Source organism: Hevea brasiliensis, chromosome 2 (assembly GCF_030052815.1).
Source record: "Hevea brasiliensis isolate MT/VB/25A 57/8 chromosome 2, ASM3005281v1, whole genome shotgun sequence".
Taxonomy (NCBI): Eukaryota; Viridiplantae; Streptophyta; class Magnoliopsida; order Malpighiales; family Euphorbiaceae; genus Hevea; species Hevea brasiliensis.
In genome coordinates this window covers 121,565,804-121,587,420 of record NC_079494.1, presented here as the reverse complement: position 1 = coordinate 121,587,420, position 21,617 = coordinate 121,565,804, and the positions used below count along the sequence as shown (strand labels likewise).

The following is a 21,617-nucleotide window of genomic DNA, read 5'->3' as shown; positions in this document are numbered from 1 at the left end:
TACTCGTCATTGATAGAGAGCAACACTTTATTTCATTATCACAACCATAACAAAGGCGTATCTTCATTGGGAGTTCTTTCAAACACTGCTGCTGATTTTTGAACTATATCCATTCTTGTCATCGTAGTATTTATTCCAAAGCATTATACCGCCATACTTCGAGGATCCCTTAACAAAAGGTAGGACTTGAGATATCAACACATTAGGCCGCAGATAACCGCTGCCAGCAATTGCCTGAGACGCAGGAAGTCCAACAAAGAACTTACTTGCAGTGATAGAAGACGCCCATTTGTTCCATGAATCCTTGAAGCTCTTAGGACTATTTGATTTATACTCGCACTGGGGATTGTTGTCAAATTGGATTCAGACACAGTCAAAAAGTCCAGTGGAAAGCGAATTACCCAGATAGTAGTCAGGGAAAGGGCACTGTGGTGCTGCAGTTAAGTATACCTTCCTGCCTCCCCTACTGAGCTCGGATAGTCTGGTGGCCAACGCAACGTAGTGGCGTTCACCACCCTCGATGTCAAATCTATCCCATCCAATATGGCATCGCCTAGTGGCCTTGAATTTGAGCTCCCACTAAGGAAATTGTTCCATAAATAGTCTGCGATGCTCATCGCCTCATTATCCGAGGACAAGGAGTAGCTACTAGAACCACCACCGATTGATAGCATCACCTTAACGCCTTTGTTTTGACAATTATAGATGTCTCTGGAAACTCCTCGGCAGCCATTTGAGGCAGCGTTACAATGTCCGGCTAGGTTGAGTTGAGGCCTCTGGCCATTCCCAAAAACTGAGAGGAATGCTATGTTTACTATGCCGTATTTTTGCGAGTTGCATGCGCTAGTAAGTGTTCCTTCCCTCCCATCTTGACCCCAGTAAACTTTGCAGAAAATTTGGTACCCATTATCAAGTGTTGAGCCGTTTGACTTTCTTCACAAGCCAACTATTTATAGAGGTGAAAATTACTGACCGTATGTGAGTGTATTCTAACTTTTCCACAGAAAAAAAAAATTAGATGGACTATGAGTTTTTCTTTCAGGTTACAGTGGTAAAGCACAAATTTTGGTGGGAAAACATTGGTGTAATTGACTTGCTAGCGAGAGGATAAAACTCCCCCACTAACAATGTGGTTTGGGAGGAAATTTTTATAAATAAAATATTGAGTTTATTTAGAAGGAAGGACTTTCAAATAATGTGAAGTTGTTTGAGGTTTTAAAATTAAAATTTTCACTTTTTAATTATCAAAATAGGTGAATTAAAAATATTTTAATTTCTTATCTTAATTTTAAAAAATCTCCATACACTTTACCTAAATATAAATATTAGTAATATACTTTCGATTACTTAAACCAAATCATGCTAGCTATTAATTTTTTTTAATAATTAATTTTATACTCTTGATATTTAAACTCAAAATTTCACCGCGTCGTTAATATGTCTAATATCATTTTTAATACCCTAAGAAAGTTGAAAGAATACTTATTAAAGTATATCATATCTTCTGTTAAAAAAAATAAATTAATAAGCAAGCAAGATATTATTTATTTTATCGTACCAAAAGAACTCTTCCAAGAGAATCCATAAAAAGCAAACGTTTTGTTGGAGCATCTAAACGCTGCCCTTAATTTTGGAACTATATTCATTCTTCAGATCATTGTAGCGATCCCAAAGCATGACACCCCCATATTTAGAAGAGCCCTTAACAAAAGGCAGTACTTTAGATACAAGCTCATTTGTGGGCGCAAAACCATTGCCAGCAGCAGCATGAGAAGCCGGAAGATCAACAAAGAACTTACGAGCTGGAATAGATGACTTCCATTTAATCCAGGACCTCTTAAATTTCCCAGGATTGCTAGAACTATACTCACAGGAAGGATTGTTGTAAAATTGGATCCAAACATAGTCGAATAGCCCAGTGGAAAGTGCACCGTTGATGTATTGATCAGGGAACGGACATTGTGGTGCCGCAGTTAAGTAGACTTTCTTCCTCCTGTTTCGGCTGAGCTGGGACAATCTTCCTGCAAGTGCAGCGTAGTGAGTTCCACTACCTTTCTCGATGTCAAAATCTATACCATCCAACACGGCGTCGCCTAAAGGCCGTGAGTTCGAATGTCCTCCGAGGAATTTGTTCTACAAATAGTTGGCGACAGTCCTAGCATCATCAGCAGAAGTTAAATTGTAGCTGCCATCGCTACCTCCAATTGAAAGCATTACCTTAATGCCTCGGTTTTGGCAATATTTGATGTCCTTCGAGATCTTCTGGCAACCATTAGAGGCTGCATCGCAATGACCAGCTAAATCGATTCGAGGCTTTTGGGCATTGCCAAATTTTGAAAGGAATGCTATGTTGACGATTTGGTATTGTCCTGTGGCACACGTTGCAGTAAGTGTGCCCTCCCTCTCATCCTGGCCCCAATAGACCACAATGCGTCCAGCATCAGATCTGAAAACCAGAGCAAGCAGCATAACAAGTGAAAAAGTTACGGCTAGTGAGTAGATTTTAGTGGCCGTTGCTTGCTTGTATTTGGCTTTCTTCGCAACAGCTTGATAGACAAAAGGTAACCTTGCAGGTCAACTTATAGAGTTTCGAAGATAAATTCCAGTCGTACACATGCATGCACGGTTACGGATTAGCTTTCACTTATTATGATTGATCGCGACTGCATGCATGCACTTATTTGGCCTAGTCGGCAACTAAATTTTGATCAAAAAATTTGATGCATTTTAATTTGGCTTATTCGGCTACTAAATTAAGCCAAGTTATCATATTTCACAATCACAGCACAAGAATTAAGTAAACAATTGTAAATTGTACTCTTGCCAATACTTGTAAGCAGTAGCATAATATTTCAAGCTTTGCACTTCTATTACATTCAAATTCATGGTCAATCGATCATATCCCTTGGGGAGTGAGGATAACAATACACATTTGGAAAAGGATGACATTCTTAGCCGTCAGAACCACAAGTTTGACGATAACAATACACATGTGGAAAAGGATGGCAATCTTGGCAGTGAGAACCACATGTTTGAGGCCACCAAAGGTAATCCTTATATTTCTTTCCAAAAGCGTAAATCATTACGCCAGAGTGTAAGAAAGTTGTGGGCCTGGAGGAGTTGAACATAAATTGGGCTGAACTAATTGTGTCCCAGTCCATTTGTAATGTGAGGTTGTTTTTCCCACATAGTTAGAGCATAGAGAAAAGCAAACCTTACAAAATGGGCCAAATTGGTCAAAAAGCATTGACGATGTAGTGCCCACTTCAACAAGCCTGAATTCCTTTCCAGCGAAACCACCGGTGTTTCATTGGAAATCTACGCCGTCGATTGTCTCCGTGACCCACTCCTTGGCACCATCCATTTCCTTACCAGCAACATACCACTCTTTTCCCCAGCCAAAGAAATAAAAACCCCCATCCATTGCTCTGCAGATTCAACGACCGTCTGGAAGATTCCAGGGGGTGTTTAACAACGGTGTTATTATCAACATTTCGCGACCGTAATGGAGTATCGGCTATTGATTATCGTGATCTTATGGGAGAGAGTATTCATCGCCGGTGGCTTCGTGAATTAAAGAAGTCGATTTCGACGGAAGAGGATGCGCGCGGCGAAAATTCTTGTGGAGACCCGGGAGATTTATTTGATGGTTGCTGATTTTACGACTACTTCATCTTCAGCCTCATCAACAGCCCTGAAGGACTGAAACGGGGTTAGAGACGAATCATTTGATGTCACCATTGGCCGATGGAGGGCTATTCTGTGGGTTGCTGTTGCAGATGAGGCTTCCTCTGTGCCCGGCTTATATCGTTATCTAGGGGTGATCAGGTGGTTTAACATTTTGACAATGGTGGTAATTGACAGTGTACTTATTGGATTGATGAGATCATTCTCTTATGCATACTTCGGGTGGGACATATAGATCGTCAGATCAGTGTTTGTGATTTGACCATGGAGTTAGTAAGACTGATCAACGGTGGAGATCATCACTGTGTCCCCTCATTCTTGATGTGTAAACCGTTGTGGTCGATTCGAAATTTTAAGCCGCTCTGTATTCATAGAAAAGTTGGGGGCGAAACAGAGGGCTCCTGGGCTGGCGGCGGTGGATTAATTGGGCGGGCTGATTGATTACCGACATCCCACTTTGGTCCATTTAAAATTTGGAAGTCCAAATATCCTTATTCCCAAGTTTGCCAATGTCTGTTAAAATGGGCCGACAAGCATAGAAATCCTTCTAGCTCAATATTAAAAAAAAAAAAAAAAATCGTCTCCGCTCGAAGGCTGTAGAAAAAAATGTCGAGAAAAAAAAAGCCATGTGCTAAGAAATAAAAACATGAAAGTACAATATATTTTCAAGTTTTTTTTTTTTTTATAAATGCACGAACAAGAAATTAGAGCAGGCGTGGGTACTGTAGAGGAAGAAGATGAGTAAAATTGTACAACTTGGAAGAAATGGCACGGATGACAAAGCAGAAGAAAATGAGGGTAGGGGGTGAGCGAAGAAGCCCGCAAGCTGGGGCATAGGGGGATAGCTGTAGCCTGTAGCACGGAGGACGACGGGATTGATTGATGGATAAAATCAAATGAAATAATTAATAAACAAATCGATTTTTAAGTAACCGAAACATAGATGGGAACGTACGACAATTTTTGGCGAATGAGATTATATAATATCATTTTTCATGGGATACCATGTCCCACTCTACGGCTTTGCTCTCTGCACTCTTCCTTCTCTACGGATTCCTCCGGATTTTGAGCCGATTCTCTGTAAAGCTCCACCGGCGCTGTACTTATGTTTGCAATTATGCTAAGGCATTTCTTCTCTACTTTTCCACCTGATTTTTTATGATCTCCTTGTAACATGATGAGATTATGAGAATTAATTACACTTGTCTTAGCAATCAAGCCAACCATCATGTTGGTATTTATTATTACTATTATTATTATTATTATTATTATGAGGAAGCAAAATAAGAGAGAATGGTTGCGGCAAGTTGTGATGGATGAATAATGGTCTTGTCTGTTTCTCTCCCGTGAAGTATTATCTGTCGAAGTAGCAATAATATGCCTATTTTATTCCCTTAGGTAGATTCAGTTTGTCAATGCAGCGGTGCCACCAATCATGTCTTTTATCTCTTACACCTATACATGAAAATTCATCTCCTAATTAAAATCCTATTCAATTTCAATCACCATCCATCCTTCTACACGACAATTATTTGTAGTATGCTATGCAAGGTTATACCTCCTCCGTCCAATCTATTTTTTTTGTGGGGTTGCATTACAACACGACCCACAAAAATTAAAGCATACAACTGCAACCAATCCATGGCAATTAGTCATCTCCATACCATTTAAGCTTACAAGCATCATTTTCATATTAGTTTAGTAAAGTAAATGCTGAACAAGTAATATCACATATCCTATTAAAGATCATCCATCATTTCAATTTAATTATTTTGTTTTACAATAAATTGCAATTTTGTGAAAATATCTATAAATGCTTTTGTCTTTTAAGGTCACCTGACCTGTATTCCATTTTTATATACTGAGAGACAAAATAAGGCAAAAAGCTTGCCAATCTACAATTGATGACAATAGCATGCCCTGAAAAGTTTGAAATAGAATAAAATTTATGAATGAGCGACCCTACAAATTCCAACCACCAATTGCTAGTGACGTTTTAGTATGCGTATGGCATCCATGACAAAAATAAAATACAAGAGTTGGTATTGACAGTTTTTAATGTTCACTTGGATTTCACCCGCCCACCACAGGTTTTGGTCAAGAATTACAAGCATTAACATATTTCTGCCAAAAAGTTCACTTATTTTGATTTGTGATTTACCTATTTGTATGGCCCAAAGAGTTTGCATTTGCAACGATTCTCTCATAGATATTCATCTATGTCTCGTCTCTTTCTGTGAACACTGCTGGCTCCACCAATTTGCATATGATTGTGCCTTTTTCATATCTTGTTCTAGGTGCCGAGGCCATACTCCAGAGCCCATTCTGAATCAAAAGTTGGCCTATTAGAGTCAACACATTAACTTCACCCCAATAATTAAATTTCATTACTACATATCGTCGGAAGAATTTCCACCCAATATTCATTCACTTTTTTCTATGTGCTCATGAAAGCAATCCACTATGTCCATATGTACACAGAAAGAGACAATTATTAACCCCGTTTTTTCACCGTCGTAAATTGCAAACTTTGTCTTAAAAAAACAAATTTCACATTATAACACATTACTGGTGCCTTCATTTAGAGGCGAATGTGAATATGAGTATTAAGAAAAGATGAAAATGGTGGGAGTAGAAGCTGTAAACCATCCCTCTCAATGTTGGGTTACCGCCTCCTTCTGGGTTGTGCCCATGAGTTCATATTTGAAACAGCAATTGGTGGGCTTTCCTTATAAAATTTACGGCATAACAAGACAGAATTGAGGGATTTTATTTAAAAAACAAAAAACCCATAATAAAAAAGAAAGCACAGGAAATAAACTATTGGAAGTGACATGTGATTTAATGCGCACAGTGGTGGCTTGGCTGGAAAGAGCAGCCATTGTGGTGTTGCCACTAAAACCCTTTTTATCTTTAGTACACGAAAAGTGCTCCAAGTGTTAAGGTCAATGCCCACGCCACATGCTCTTCCCAAATCCTCTGGTTTCTCTATTCAATGCCCCTGCCAAATGCACAGTTGCACACCTCTAGCTCGCACTGCTTGTGGTTATAAACTGGGCCATGCAATCTTATTCGTATATCATGCCGAATATGTTCCATTCCCTCTGTTGTTTTATCTTCTGGTGGTTTGTTGATTAACAAATTGAAAGGAAGATAAAAACTATTGTGTCAATATCGACTGCAAGACACATTAAAATTGTCTCTTTCACTTTTTAAATAACTGGGGCTGCTCCATCTTGTCATGACCTTTTTATGATTTGCATAACTAAATTACTAATTAGATGCTGCTGCTAACCCCATAAATTATAGTTGCATGATTCACCATTTACATCAAAAACCTGAAATTAAAATTGAAATAAAGAAATGAAATTAATAAAATTTTTCAAAGAATGAAAGCTGGAAATGAGATTAGAAATGGGAGGTGATTAGGTTAGTTAGGTAGAGATTCAGGCCCAGGGCCTTCTTTCACCAGTTGAAAAGGTGAAAATGGGGCAACAAAAAGAGGTTGTTCCATGGAGAATGGTATCTATGGACTCAGCCAAGCCCATGGCTGGGAAAGTATATACCAAAACCAAAACCCAAGAAATAGAAAACAAGATGCAGTGAAGAAAAAAAACAGAGCTGAGCTGCCCACAAGAATTACACATGTTAATAGAAAAAAGAAAAATGTGGGTGAGGAGGAAGACAGACGGCATTATTATTATTTTCTTTTTCATTATGGCCGAAATCCCAATGTTTTATTTTTTTTCAGCTCATTAAAAATCCATTACTGCTTGAATAACTCCTCTACCATTCACACACTTTCCATGTTCTCTGTCTTCTTGTGCAAATACCAAATGCCACGCGCCTACACGCGCGCTCTCCCTCTCTATCTTCCACACCCCAACACATCTCCTCTATAGAAAAACCGCCCCGCGCTTCATTTCTTGCCTATCATTTTTCTTTTGTATCAAAAGGGAAACCGAAAAGAAACAAAAAAAAAAAAAAAAAAAAATTCTCTCTTTCTCTCAAATGGGTTGCTTAGGCTTTGTTTACCAGCCAATTCTGGACTGACCATGTCAAAGTTATCTACCATTTGAAGAAAATATCTTCACCATAGCCCATTTCGTTTTGGTCTCTATGTTCTTTAATACTTTCCTCTAATAGCGAGTTTGGAGTTTTTTTTTTTAATCATTATATTCTGTTTCTCTTTTCGCCATTTCTCTTCCTCTATAAATCTAGCCTCACCCACTTGGGTACTGTCCCTGGAGGTGGCTTAAAACGAGGTATGGGGTTTCAATTTTATGAAAATCTTGTTCTTTCTGTTCTTGATTTTGTTTTTATTGTGCATTTCAGTGGTCTACTTGTGTTTTTAAGTCTATGATGTTGGTTTAGTTATTGATGGTAATGGTTTTTAGTTAATGGGGCTTTGATGTTTGATTGATGACTAGGCGTGGCCTAATCTCTTTCCCTCCACACAATATTTTTCTATTATTTTGACTCACAAAATCGTTTTTAGGGTTCCATGTGTTAGAAAAAGCGAATGGTCGTTCTTTTGGTCGAAACAAAATCATTTGTTTCGCATCGATAAACTCATCTTCTTGTAAGAATTCTTTTTAATTTTTTTTAATCGTTTTTCTATTATCCGTCTTAAATGATGTTATCTTTCTTGTAGTAACAATTTAGTTATTAATGTGGGAAATATTCTTGAATAAGATTTCAAATTTAGATGTCGTACTGCTATGTCTTCTTGTTCGATCTCTTCTAGTATTTGATATGTATGCTCTCCTGGGAATCGATTTCTGGTTTTATGGGCTTCTGGTTATGCATATAATTTTAATTTGATATTCGGCAGTTAAGTTGCCATAGTTTTTTCATCTCTTTCTGGGTTCCCCATTTTTGTTTCATAGTTGCTTCAATTTCTCCCTGGGTATGTTTACTTTTTCAGAAATTTGTTAAATTAGTGTTTCTTCGTTTTGAATTCTTTTCCATATCATAAACTTGAGTGTTTTGTTTAATGTGTTTACCTGGCACGTCTGGCTTTTGGCTTTTAGGGTATTGCTCCTAGTTAATAGGTTGTGTTTGGTTCTAATATCCTCATTTACTGTGGGGATCTATGAGTTGGATATTTCAGTGATATATCCATGGCATTAGGAGATCACAATCTGATACACATGGAAGGTGGGCAGCGGGCTAGTTTATAAATGCAATGTCATGGTTGCTGGGTTGTGCTTTTTCCGTGATTATATGGATAAGGATGTGATCTGACTGCAGTCTAAATGGGTGGTAATAGTACAACAATACACACGCACCAATTCTAGTTGCAATTTGCACATTTAAAATTGTTTTCCATGTGATTTGATTTCCTTATTTTTTATTATATCTTTATTTGGTGTTATAGCTTCTTTAGAGGCGATGGTTTTTAGTCTTATCTTTCTGGTAGAAATTCATTTGTATTTTAAGTTTTGTTCCTTCGTCTTCCTCTTTCTACCAGGCCTGTTCTTCACTCTCCTTCATCATGGAGGGAGAAACATCATGGATCAATGATTGCTTTGATGATGTAGCAAGAGGCATTGGTGAGTTTGATTCATTCTCAGAGCTTAGTGATGAAGGCAGTAAAGAAATTAATGCAGTTTCTTTGGATTTAATCCTGCCTGATGATCTGTTGGAACGGATTCTAGCATTTCTTCCTATTGCTAGCATCTTTAGAGCAGGTTCTGTGTGTAAAAGATGGAGTGAGATTGTTAGTTCAAGGAGGTTTTTATGGAATTTCTCACATGTCCTGTCACAAAAACCCTGGTATTTTATGTTTACAAGCTCCAATGAACCTATTGGCTACGCCTACGATCCAATCCTCAGAAAGTGGTATGGCATTGATCTCCCATGCATCGAGACATCCAGTTGGTTCATTGCTTCATCTCGTGGTTTAGTTTGCTTCATGGACAATGATAGCAGAAGTGAATTATATGTCTGCAACCCTATTACCAAATGCTGCAAGAAGCTTGAGGAGCCTCCAGGTTTAAAAATTGCTGATTACAGTGCACTTGCAATTTCAGTGAACAGGATGCTGCATGGATATACTATCTCAATCGTGAAGTCTAAGCAAGTCCCAGGAAATTTTTTCCAATGGGATCTTTCTATTTATACTTATAATTCTGAAACAAGGATGTGGGTGGCTTCTTGGTCTGAGGTGTTAACAGGATGGAGAAGTGGCGATGAAAGTGTGATCTGTGATGGGGTTTTATACATTTTGATTTACTCAACTGGGGGTGGCACACCAGAGAATCGCCATGGTCTAATTACACATAATCTCTCGAGTAGATCTTCCCATGGTTTATTGATAAGGAGTTTCATTCCGGTACCTTGTCCACTTACTTGTGGACGTCTGATGAATTTGAAGGAGAAGCTGGTAATGGTTGGAGGAATTGGTAAACAAGACCGGCCTGACATAATTAAGGGGATTGGGATTTGGGTCCTAAATGGTAAGGAATGGCAAGAGATTGCTCGTATGCCTCACAAGTTTTTTCAAGGATTTGGGGAGTTTGATGATGTTTTTGCCAGCAGTGGCACAGATGATCTTTTATACATCCAGAGCTATGGGGCTCCAGCTCTTCTTGTTTTTGACATGAACCAGAAACAGTGGAAATGGTCACAGAAGTGCCCAGTGACAAAGAGGTTCCCGCTTCAGCTTTTTACTGGTTTTTGCTTTGAACCAAGGCTTGAGATTGAGCCATAATTTGTTTCTTGTTGAATTTAATGGGGGTGGTGATGACAAATTTGCAAGTCCCACATTTTCCTTTTTGTTTGTTTGGCTCTTACTTTCAATCATTATGAAATATATTCTGGAAAATTTTACACAAAATGTAACAGCAGATAGAGCTGCACATTCTTGAAAATGGGAATATTATTCTTTGCATTGGGAAATACCTTATGTATAATACAACTTTGCCACTGTTTTCTGATTGACAGTCAGATTAATGTAGATACGCCTTGACATATTAACAAACTTAGTATTCATTCTGTGAAGTATTGATTCTTGCACGGTTTGTGTTTGATGATTTATGGGTAAAATGCATTTTATGCTTTATATGAAGAATCTTTGGATATTGATCTTTTGGTGGTCCTACGCTAAGTGGCTGTTTCTACCATGTCCCTCGTAAGGGTACTTGGAACTCAATGAGCTGAACTCTGAGGTGCTATTCCTTTCCATTCTGCTTGGAAATTTTGGTGATGCTACTTCACCAGTAGCTTTTCTGGATTTGGTAATTCTGTGGATTCCACTGTCAACCCATGTTATCTTTTGTTTTTAACTCGTAATGCCAACAGTTCTGCAGCTGGATCTCCCAATTTTCCTTCTAAAATGGATGATTGTTGTCTTTTTTGCGAGTGCTGACGACAATTTGGCACATCCACGATGAAGGGATGTAGCAACATTTGCATAGGTCACCTCACTGTTCGGATGAGGTTGAATTTTTAATGACATTTGCAGATATTTAAGGACAAATTTGTGCTGGGTTGTTTGGTGGAGAAGCGACATTTCCACATATTTGCTACGCTTAGTGTATTGGAGAGCCCGAGCAAGACTTGGTAAATTAATATAATATAGAAATGTGCAAGTGTGTGGAGGTTACATTTTCTTGATATCTCACATAGAGAAACTAAATCGCGCTCTAGGCTCTAGCCATGTACAAACCTTCAAATAGGCACTGCATCTTTTTGGAATTGCAGTTGCACCATCTTCTTTCTCGACTCATTATCTCCATCTTTTGAACATCCACTACTGTGGATATCTTAACTTCATCATCGTTTGAAACGATTTTTGTGCTATAATTCAATTACGTTGGAAACAATTGAGGTATGTAATATATATATATATATATATATATATATATATTACATACCTCAATTGTTTATATATATATAGAACTACGAGTGTTTTTGAGTTTTTTTTATAGTAAATTTAATTAAATGAATTAAATTGTTGTAAAATTATGCCTTTTAGTATAATTATTTTTTTTAAAGCTGACAATTAAAAAAAATATGCATTTTAAAATTTTTAAACATGTGATTCCATTAAATAGAATTCAATATTTTCACCTAGGCCCTGCCACGGTTCATGTCATTTCAAAATTGAAATTTAATTGATCTAATTTAAAATCGATATTAAATTGAAATTATCAAAATTGAATTAATCAAACTCAATCTTAAATTGGTCTAGAATTAGCTGGTTCAATTGAGTCCCATTTTGGACTAAAAACTAAATTTTTCTTTTTATTTTCTTAAAAATTTAACTAATAAATTTAATTAAACCAAATTTTAATCAAGACCGAAATTAAAATAAAACTTGAACCGAGGGACTAATTCAATGCATTTGATGATTTACGTGCAAAATATAATGCTTGTTTCACTGCCCAGGGTCCAACTTCAGCATGTCTCTGGTGAGGGCAATATGGTATTCTTCTGCCATCTGCATATCAATAATCAAAATGTAGAGCTATGCACTGTAAAAAAAAAAAATAATAATAATAGTGATCTTCACAAAGTTCCTCGTTAATATGAACAAATCAAGATAATAACTGTTGTTTTTTCACAGTTGGCATCTAATTAATACAGAGGCTAGAACTGCTCTCTTGGAATATCACTTTCCAGAAAAACCCTAAATAAATCTGGAGCGAACAGCTCTTTTTGTTTTGCGTTCCTGACCCAACGGCCACTGTTCAACAACGCTGTTACTAGCTGATTGCAATCAGCCCATAACAAATGAATTTTTCGGTACTAAACAGATATACCAAAATTGAAACTGGCAACGCAACAATCGATCTCTGAATTCTAAGAAGATCAGTCACACAACACAGACAGGCTTTCTTCATTTTTCTTCTAAATGTTGATATCAACTTCTACAAGCACCCAAAGGTAATATCGTTTTCCAAATTAATTTCCTTCTTTTTGCTGGATTTGATTCTTTTTAATTCTCAATGCCTATTTTTATTACCATTTACAATTAGCTATTGAAGGTTCTTACAATTTGGGAAATTCTTACGCATTGGTAAATGGGTCAAGAGGCAGAATAAGAGACCTGCAATGGGTATTTGATAAAATGCTTTATTAGTTTGGTGTGATTCTTAGCGATTGCATTTTGTATCTATTGACCTTTTATTACGACCTGTGATGCCTTATAATGCCAACACCTTCTACCTTCTAAATTATCCCACATGGGCACCTTGCTGGCAGAACAGGGCAAAATTAAGGGAGAAGTTAACCTCCGATGCATTCAGAGATTCTCGAACTAAATTGATACAATACCATCCAGACAATAATGGAGCCAGAAAATCCATTTAGGAGAATATAAATTCATAAGAAAATTTTTTAAAAATAAAATCTACTTGTTAAAAATTAAATGAAAGTTATTATTAATTAAAAAAAATAGTAAAGGCTTAACATTAAGAATTATTGTACTTACAATTTATTAATAGCTTAAAATTAAAAAATTTATCTAATTTATCTCGAATTTTTTTTTCATAGTAATCATGAAAAATAAATTTAACTAAAATTATAAATTAAATAAAATAAATGATATAGCTTTAATTTATAATTTTTTTTTAATTTGAGTCTAGGGAAATTATAGTAAGTGAGAAATTTTAATAATAGCAATAAGATTATGAGAAGAAAGCTCTAAAATTTTAAATTGATTAAAAAAAATGACAAAACAAATGTATTAGAATTTCATTTGATAATTTATCCAATAATTTAAATTTCAAAGAAAAGAAATTAATGATTGCGGTAAAATAAAATTAATAGTAAAGAATAAGTCAAGAAATAATGATGTCTTACATTTTTTTATAAAAAAATTTATATTTTACTATTAATATCATTCAGTTAAAATTTAGAGTTTTATTTTTTATAAAATTAATAATACTCCTAAAAATTTTTAAAATATTTAAACAATAATTGATTTTTGAGAAACTACTACTATATTATACCCCTAAAAAATTTTAAAATATTTATTAAAATTTTATGAGGCTTAATATCCCATAAAATTTATATAATAATAATTAAAAAAAATTTAATATTTTAAAAAATTATTATTATACCCTTAAAAAATTTTGGCCCAAGTATAGCTCCGCCCCTGCATCCAGATGAATACAGTCATATTCTCCCAGGCAAACTTACTGAGTTAGAATGGAAGGAAGTACTGTACTGATGTTTTCAGGTTATTTATTCCTAGTTTCTATATCTTGACACATGTTGAAACTGTCAAAGAAGTGTTATATTGAAGAGAAAATAGTGCTGAAATCTTTGCTAATTTCTTTTTCCCAGAAACATACAAGAGGCGCATAATATTAACCATGCTGATTACATGATGTTGCTTTGTGAAAATAACATCCTAAGAGAGGTCTGTTCACCAGGAAAAGCTGGTCGTGTGCTTGTTTTGTCAACTAATGAACAAATGATGATAAAAACCCTGAGGAAATCTGAAGTGAAGTTGAGAATTTTATTCTTTTGTGATGTCCTGCTGCTGCTAGTACCGTATGAAATTTACTACTGTACACAAACATGTTTTCGGCCTGTATAATTTAACTTGCATGCATTTTCTTCTTTAATCAGGACCTAGGAGGAATTAGTTTATTCTCTCTCTCTCTCATTTTGCTAGCAAAACCTGTTGGGTAATTTTAAGCTTAAAAAATATTGCTTTATGACTATTGAAGTTGCCATATCTAGTCAGTAAGAATGCCAAGTATTCCTTGGATTGTATTTTTTTTTTTTTAAGTTTATAAATGTAAGCAATCAGACTTCTGACTAACTTCCCTGCAGGTAATCCTGGATGCGCTTCCAAACTACTATTTCCATCAGAAAAAAAAAATCCAGGTTCTGTAATCATCACAGTGTTCGGACTTCACTCTGTGAGACAAGTTGGATGTCTTAACATAAACAATGTTTCAATTTCTTTAAATCAAAACTACATTACCTTGAACACAAATGCATCAACTTTGAGGTCCAAAAGTAAACAAGAGAAGCAATATCTGCCTGGAGGTGTTTGTTGTCCTTATTTAGGTATCCCAGAAGAGAGTGAATTTGACACCTTTTATAATTTGCTCTTGTTTAAAGCCCTATAAAAAAATCTCAACTTAGTTATTCTTTGCACGTGATATTAAGTGATTAAATGTAATGACTGAGCACAATCATCAATTCAAACGAGTGCAATACCAAATGTGAGGAATATGCATTGCTTTGATCATTTAAAATAGGGTATAATAGAGAGAATTTTTTCAGCTCAAAAACTAACTGATCAAACTGTTTAAAATAGGATATAAACAGTGTTGAAATTATTGCTAAAAGAGCCAAACATTCAGATAAAAGTGTTTTGCTATATTGTAGTTTCTCCATTGCTTGGATGTTGCCATTTTTCAATACTAACTTGGTGTAATAATGATTCTTCATAAACAGGTTTACTTGCTGCTCATGCAAACCCTATTCCACTAGATATGAACGTACATGATGTTTATCATCTCAAAGGCTTATCGAAAGGAAGAACAACCCAAAAACATGTACTTGAGGAGTATACCATACATAAGGATTCCGGACAGTTGATAGTAAATGTTCAAATAGTGACGCTATCTCTAGTTGCCCTTTACAAGAATTTGGGGATACACAGTTGATTTTTCCTGGCATTTGCCAAATTCCTAATAGGTAGAACACTGCCTTCCCCATTAACAAATACACAACTTGCACAAGGGAGTAATGGGCTGCTATGTTATTTATGATTGCACAAAATGAGTCATTACCACGAATCAAAGTTATGCAGTATTTTTTACAGTGTGTTTCTGTTGCAGTGGTGAATATAAATTTGGGTTAGGAATGCCAGCACGTGCTGTCCGGAAAAAAAATACCAGAAAATGAAAATGCCAAAGGACCAGAAAGTTCTGATGTTGTGTTGTATTTTGCAATAGTTGATATCTATCATGGATACGCTATGATGAAGCGCTTTGAATATCTTTACAGGTCATTACACTACGATGCAAAACAAATATCTGCTGTAAATTCTGAAGATTATACTTCTCCACTCCCAAAATTATCTTGAACAAATATTTCTGGCAGAAAACTCAGATTCAACACCTTACAACTCGTAAGTTTTTTTTGTTTTTCCCATTTTACATAGTCTTTGTGCATTTATTCATATAATTGTATAGTTTCTCATTTCCTTTTCCTCCTCTGTTGCTTTTGTTTGACAGGGACATATATGGATACATCCCACAAAAGTTTGTGACCGTCTATTCATAGAGTGGACAAAAAATGGCGCAAATCATGTCGTTGATTTTCTGTGACTATTTGGAATCATTTTAGGAATTAACAAGGGAACATTACAATTACAAAAATAAATGTACACTTTTTATTATTGAAAAATTCATTGTTACTGATTGGAGGTGTATACTGCACCTGCCTATCAAGTAATACTTCATTTGCATACATTTTTTTAACTACTCTTTCCTAATTTGGAAACAAAAAATTAAGAAGTAAAACTGCCCACCGCTAAACTACTAATATTTTAATTAATTATTAGTGTTCTAAGCATTTTAATTTAACAAGTTTGTTGAATTCATCTATCATTAATGAAAGTCTAATGGTGAGCCCAATTTGTTAGAGAGTCTGAGCCTGATATGGACAAATCCGTGAAGGGAAATGGTAGGGCATTACGGTGGGTTAAAGGACAAACAGTCAAACAGATGGTTAAAAGGCCAATCCTGCTGCTAAAATGCCCTCGTTATTAGCCGTGGCTGCAATGTTAGCTTGTATCATGATTGCTTTTGTTGGACGAAATATTTGGGATGCTGTGAGTATTTATCGGTGCCATGGCATGCCATTTGGACCACTCTATTCCATTACACAAGAAGTGGTCCAATGTGGTCCTTTTTCTAGCCAAATTTTAATAAAATGTCAGCAAAGATAGATGCAGTGCAGCAAGTAGTCTCTAAGACTCTAGGCACTAATGATCATTGGATTCTATTTTTGACCAAAAGACTTGTTCTTTGCTTTTGAATGGACATCAAACTAGCATAATTGTGCTAAATAACATCCTTAAAAGACACAATAAAACAAAGTTTATTACGAAGCAGCAGCAGGGGGGGCCTCTGGAGCACAAAGCTTTGACAGGCTTTGCTTTTAGTGAATAATTTTGAAGGAAGGTTTTGCCTTCAATTGTGTTGGCATAGCCCGAAATAGGGTCTGTGTGGGTCAGATGTGGCAGTAGCCAACCATCCAGGTCATCTTCTACTCCTGTTCGTCTTTGGACCCAAATTGCTTGTCACGTTATCCCATAAGCCGCATGGTTCAAAACTTAATTGTCTTGTAATCTTTGCCCCACGGAGATACCTAGCCATCATTACCTTGGTAGTTCTTCTGTTCATGTGCACATAGATTGAAGCTTATTAGCATCCTTCGACTCTGTTCTTGCAAATATTTAGCAATGATTGCATTTGAAATTTAATCACTTTCATGAAACCGCAAAAGGGCAGAGTTCAAGCATATGTAATTTAATCATTTTTTATTCCTCTTAAAAATTCTTAAAAGAAGGAAGTATTGAAATCTGAAATTTTGAGTTATTTCATAGTGACAATCTGTATTATATATTTAATTTTTTTCTTCAGTCTGATTAAATTCCTTCACTTGTGATTATGAAGTACATGTTAATATTTCAAAATTGTTCGAAAGAGGATTAGAATTTAGTGTCAACAAAGTAGCATGTGCTTTTGCTTTGCATAGCCTACTGGACAGGGCGAGTTGCTACTCTTTACCACCACAACCTCACTCAGAGTTAGGGGTGTAAAGGTAAAAGTTACATCACATAAAACAACTGAAGAAGAGCCACAGATCCCAACCAGTCAACTGAAGAAGAAGAAGAAGAAGCAGCACATTTTGAAGGGATAGGGCACTTTGGAAACAAAAAGAGCGAAATGAGCGAAACAGAGAAGAACCCACTGTTTGAAATTTGAAGAGACAGAGACTAAGAAAGATGGAAAGAACGGAAAAAGGAGTGGAGAGAGAAGGGAAAGGCAAAAAGCAACAAGAATTGGAGGGTAGAACTAGAAAAAAGTTCAAACGCGGGATTATACTGGTAGGGAAAAGAGGAGGCCCATCTACTCCATCGCCCACTTGGAGGCTTGAGTTCTCTTCTCTGGATGGTAATAACGGCAGCAACCCTGTTCAAGAATACCTCAGTACCACCACTACCGTCTCTGCTAGAAAGCTATGTGCCAACCTTTGGGAGATTCAGCCGGAGCTCCAACTTTCACTTTCCAAAATGAGCAAAAATATTGGCTCTAGACGAGGTCGCCGTGGCCACCACAAGACAAACAAGGCTTTTGAGCTCCGCACTCATTTGGTCGACCCTCCTAATAACTTACTTGATCAGGTTTACCAATCTTACCTTTCCTTGTAGCAAATTTACTTCGTCGAAGGGGTTTGGTGAGTAGGAATTTTGAGGGTTGAAAGGGTTTAGGATTTCTTGAATTTTTTTCGAGATTTTTTGTAATTAATTTTTTGTCTGTTCCAATTTTAATTGCTCTTCTGTGTGAGTGTTTGTATGGGATTCTACTTGCTTGATTGTTGTGGTTTTGCTTCCTTGCTTTTTGCTCTTGTTGGTCTGCGTTGATCTTCGTCTACTCTTCCTTTTTTTTGGTTTATTATTAAGTTTTTTAGTTGATTAACTGTCAAAGCCGAAACAGTCTTATGTTCTGAGTGCTTACTATTAGACATTCTTGTTGGCTTTCTAACTCTCATACTTGCAGTTCAAAAACCACATTTAATTGTTTTCTATACAATTACCAGCTCTGGTGCTTGTGGTCCATGAGCAGATTTGTTATACCTATTTTTTGATTTGGCAGTTTCATTTTCAGTTGAAAGTTTCTTCTTTGGGTTCAGGTGGTCTGCATTTTTCCTAAATACATTTACTGAATTCATCACTATTGGTTCTATGTTAGGAGTTTTAAGCAATTTTAACAATTATGGGTAATGTTGCTATAAAAAGAATTTATTTGTATAGATTGCTGGTTATATTGCTTCTTTGCTTTCTGATTTTGGGGCTTTTATGGTTATCACATTCACATCATCAACATTACAGATCAGTCTTAATTTCCTTTTTATGCAGCCTAAGCTATTATACCTTGGGGTTACTTCCTAATGCAGGAATTGCAATCCTTCCAAGGGGAAAGATACTTTTTAAGAAAAAGAGCTTGTTCAACGTGATAAGAATGATTTCATTGCTTGGTTTATTCATTGTTGGACTTAGATGAATTAGATTTTGCCTATGATGCCAGAATCAAAATTGATTTTCATGTGCCTTTAGTTTTAAATATTGTTTTCATAAAGTTGTTGATCCCTTACTCTGATATTTCCAGCCAGCAATTGCAAGTCCCTCAAGGAGACATGTTGCACAATCATTGTTGCAACACCATGTATCAGCTGATAGAAACAGTCGTGCTATACGGTCCCTATCTTCTGCAAGTTGTGCTAGCTCAATGGAGGTAATAAAGTTTTCTCCCTGCTTATATTCCTCTACAAGTTCTTCTTGTTCTTCTTCTTCTTCTTCTTTGATGAATTTGGACTCATGAAATTTAAATATATCACGAGTTGATCTCACTATTCCTCAGAATTGCATTTTTGTTTTCTTTTTGTATCCTCAAGTAGTTGTTCAAATATGGAGCTGTTTTCTCCTGTAATTTAAATGCCCTTCTACTTTGCAGGTAGCGCCTTATAAACCTTTGGGTATGCAGTCTTCCAGTTTCTTGGATTTTAAGTGCAGGATGGATGAGTCAAGTTATGGCCTTAAGACATCAACAAAATTACTCACGGTAATCAACCGGATTTGGAGTCTTGAAGAACAGCAAGCGTGCAATTTGTCATTGTTAAAATCTTTAAAAATGGAGCTGGATCATTCTCGTTCACAAATAAAGGAGTTGCTCAAAGAGAAACAAACTAACAGGCAGGAAATAGATGACTTAATGGAGCAAGTTACAGAGGATAAAGTTGTCAGGAAAAATAAAGAGCATTATAGAATCAAAGCTGTCATTAAGTCAGCACAAGAAGAGCTAGAAGATGAGAGGAAGTTAAGGAAGCACTCAGAGAGCTTGCACCGGAAGCTTGCTCGTGAGTTTTCTGAAGTGAAATCTGCTTTCTCTAATGCTTTGAAAGAACTTGAGAGGGAGAGGAAAGCACGGATTTTATTGGAAAACTTATGTGATGAGTTTGCCAAGGGAATAAGAGATTATGAACAAGAGGTGCAGTCCTTAAGGCACAAATCTGAGATGGATCTTGTTGGTACTGACTGCTTGGTTCTTCATATTTCAGAAGCATGGCTTGATGAGAGGATGGAAATGAAACTAGCAGAAGCTGAAAATGATCTTACTGAAAAGAATACAATTGTTGACAAGTTAAGTCTAGATATAGAAACCTTTCTCCAAGCTAGACACTCCAATGAATCGAAGAAAGATGGTAGATTTGTTAATGAGGCAATAAACAATTGCTCACGGCGGGAGTCCTTTCCACTAAATGAGGCTGTAAGTGCACCTCGACATGCTGCTGATGAAGAAGATTCTATTGATAGTGATTCACCTTGTTTTGAACTAGACAAGAGTACAGGTAAAAAACAAAACACAGGCAGCTCCAAATGCCGAGGTAATAATTCTGCAGAAAGCCTTCTTGAGGAAATAATGAATTTGGATTCTATGAAGAGAATGGCTGGATCAAGGGATAATAGTAAGGGCCGTATTGTGTATGCGCAATTGAACTCAAATGATGTGCTGGATAACTTGATTCGAAATCGTTCATTGTCATCTGAAGGTGATAAAATTCATCCTGAAGGTGATTTTAAAGAAGATTCTTCTATTCAGCCAGTGATTGCAGGACATACAAGTCCAGTGCAGCATTGGATGTCAAAATTGGCATGTCCAGAATTTGATAAATCTGATTCTTCTTTGAAATTACCTATGGGCGTAAAGGAGAATACTTTGAAGGCAAAACTACTTGAAGCTAGATTGGAAAGCCAGAAATCTCGGTCAAAAGTGTCTAAAGTTTTCTCTTAGTTAGGAGATGCATGGGAGAGGTAGATATGCCTGAAATTAAATAACATGGTTTTTTAGGAAGAACCTTTTGTATACCTGTGGTGGGCAAGATCTTCAATCTCTACATATTTGGTTTTGTAATGTTTCCAAGTAGATGGTATGTTAGTTTTGCACTTGTAAATCTTGAAATCACCTTTGTAGATGGAAAATGTGTTGGAGCTTGCATGGTGACATGGATATGAGCTGGGAGCTAGAATGTTTTCTATTCCACTTAAACCTTAGAAGTCATTTGAATTAGCTAGTATATGTTGGTCTAATTCACATTCTTTTTTTTGCTAAAGAGAAATGGACACATGCATTATAGGTCAGCGGCGACAGGAATGGACATATAAGGTAAATTGTATCCTATCACTTTGATTTTGATGTCAACAATCCTACATGAAATAATAATTTAATTAGAAAATAAAATATGGATAAAATTGTATTCTACAAAATTTTAATCACTCACTTTTTTTTTTATTTTTAAGACAATTATTCTTAAATTTAATAATTATATTTATTTATACACATCTTTTCTGATTAGATTATTATTTCAATGTAAGATTATTTATATGAAATTATGTTGATAATATATATATATATATATATATATTTCTTAATGCAGATCATTTCTGAGATGTCTTTTTCCTTTTGCTAATTGAAGCTGACAAAAGCTTTTTTTTTTAAGTGAAAATTATTTATTTAATCTTTTTATTTCAAAAAATATATTAATTAATTTTTATATTTTTATTCTATTTATTTTTAGACCTTCTAGTTATTTTAAGTAAAAAAATAGAAACAAATCTGCCATTTAAAAAATATGAATTTACTGCAAAGAAAAATGTAGGAAGAGAACCT

At 35.9% G+C, this 21,617-nt stretch overlaps 3 protein-coding genes, 1 long non-coding RNA gene and 1 pseudogene across 6 annotated transcripts; 3 read left to right on the top strand and 2 right to left on the bottom strand.

Moving 5' to 3' along the window:
- Positions 1 to 77: 77 nt before the first annotated feature.
- LOC110638040 (acidic endochitinase-like) lies at positions 78 to 1,585 on the bottom strand (annotated as a pseudogene).
- Positions 1,522 to 4,194, bottom strand: LOC110638059 (acidic endochitinase). Its single transcript, XM_058141426.1, is given in 1 exon segment — positions 1,522 to 4,194. A coding segment is annotated over 1 exon segment (858 nt). The 5' UTR covers positions 2,470 to 4,194; the 3' UTR covers positions 1,522 to 1,611.
- A 3,132-nt stretch (positions 4,195 to 7,326) lies between these two features.
- On the top strand, positions 7,327 to 10,692 carry LOC110638058 (F-box/kelch-repeat protein At3g61590). Of its 3 annotated transcripts, XM_021788464.2 has the most exons (3): positions 7,327 to 7,952; positions 8,186 to 8,269; positions 9,161 to 10,692. In XM_021788464.2, the coding sequence occupies exon 3, from the start codon at positions 9,185 to 9,187 to the stop codon at positions 10,400 to 10,402; it is 1,218 nt and encodes a 405-aa protein (XP_021644156.1). In that variant the 5' UTR covers positions 7,327 to 7,952; positions 8,186 to 8,269; positions 9,161 to 9,184; the 3' UTR covers positions 10,403 to 10,692. The 3 variants fall into 3 exon arrangements, with proteins under 3 accessions (XP_021644156.1, XP_021644155.1, XP_057997402.1); XM_021788463.2 differs by lacking the exon at positions 8,186 to 8,269 and having other exon boundaries at positions 7,328 to 7,952; XM_058141419.1 differs by lacking the exon at positions 7,327 to 7,952 and having other exon boundaries at positions 7,968 to 8,269.
- Positions 10,693 to 12,273: 1,581 nt separating this feature from the next.
- Positions 12,274 to 16,142, top strand: LOC110638057 (uncharacterized). The gene is made up of 4 exons (XR_009141488.1): positions 12,274 to 12,579; positions 15,112 to 15,354; positions 15,667 to 15,790; positions 15,897 to 16,142. It is a non-coding gene; the product is annotated as an uncharacterized LOC110638057 (long non-coding RNA).
- Positions 16,143 to 17,323: 1,181 nt separating this feature from the next.
- LOC110638056 (uncharacterized protein At5g41620) lies at positions 17,324 to 21,017 on the top strand. The gene is made up of 3 exons (XM_058141411.1): positions 17,324 to 18,073; positions 19,059 to 19,184; positions 19,404 to 21,017. Exons 1-3 carry the CDS (start codon positions 17,675 to 17,677, stop codon positions 20,739 to 20,741), a joined length of 1,863 nt encoding a protein of 620 aa, XP_057997394.1. The 5' UTR covers positions 17,324 to 17,674; the 3' UTR covers positions 20,742 to 21,017.
- The last annotated feature ends 600 nt before the right edge of the window (positions 21,018 to 21,617 follow it).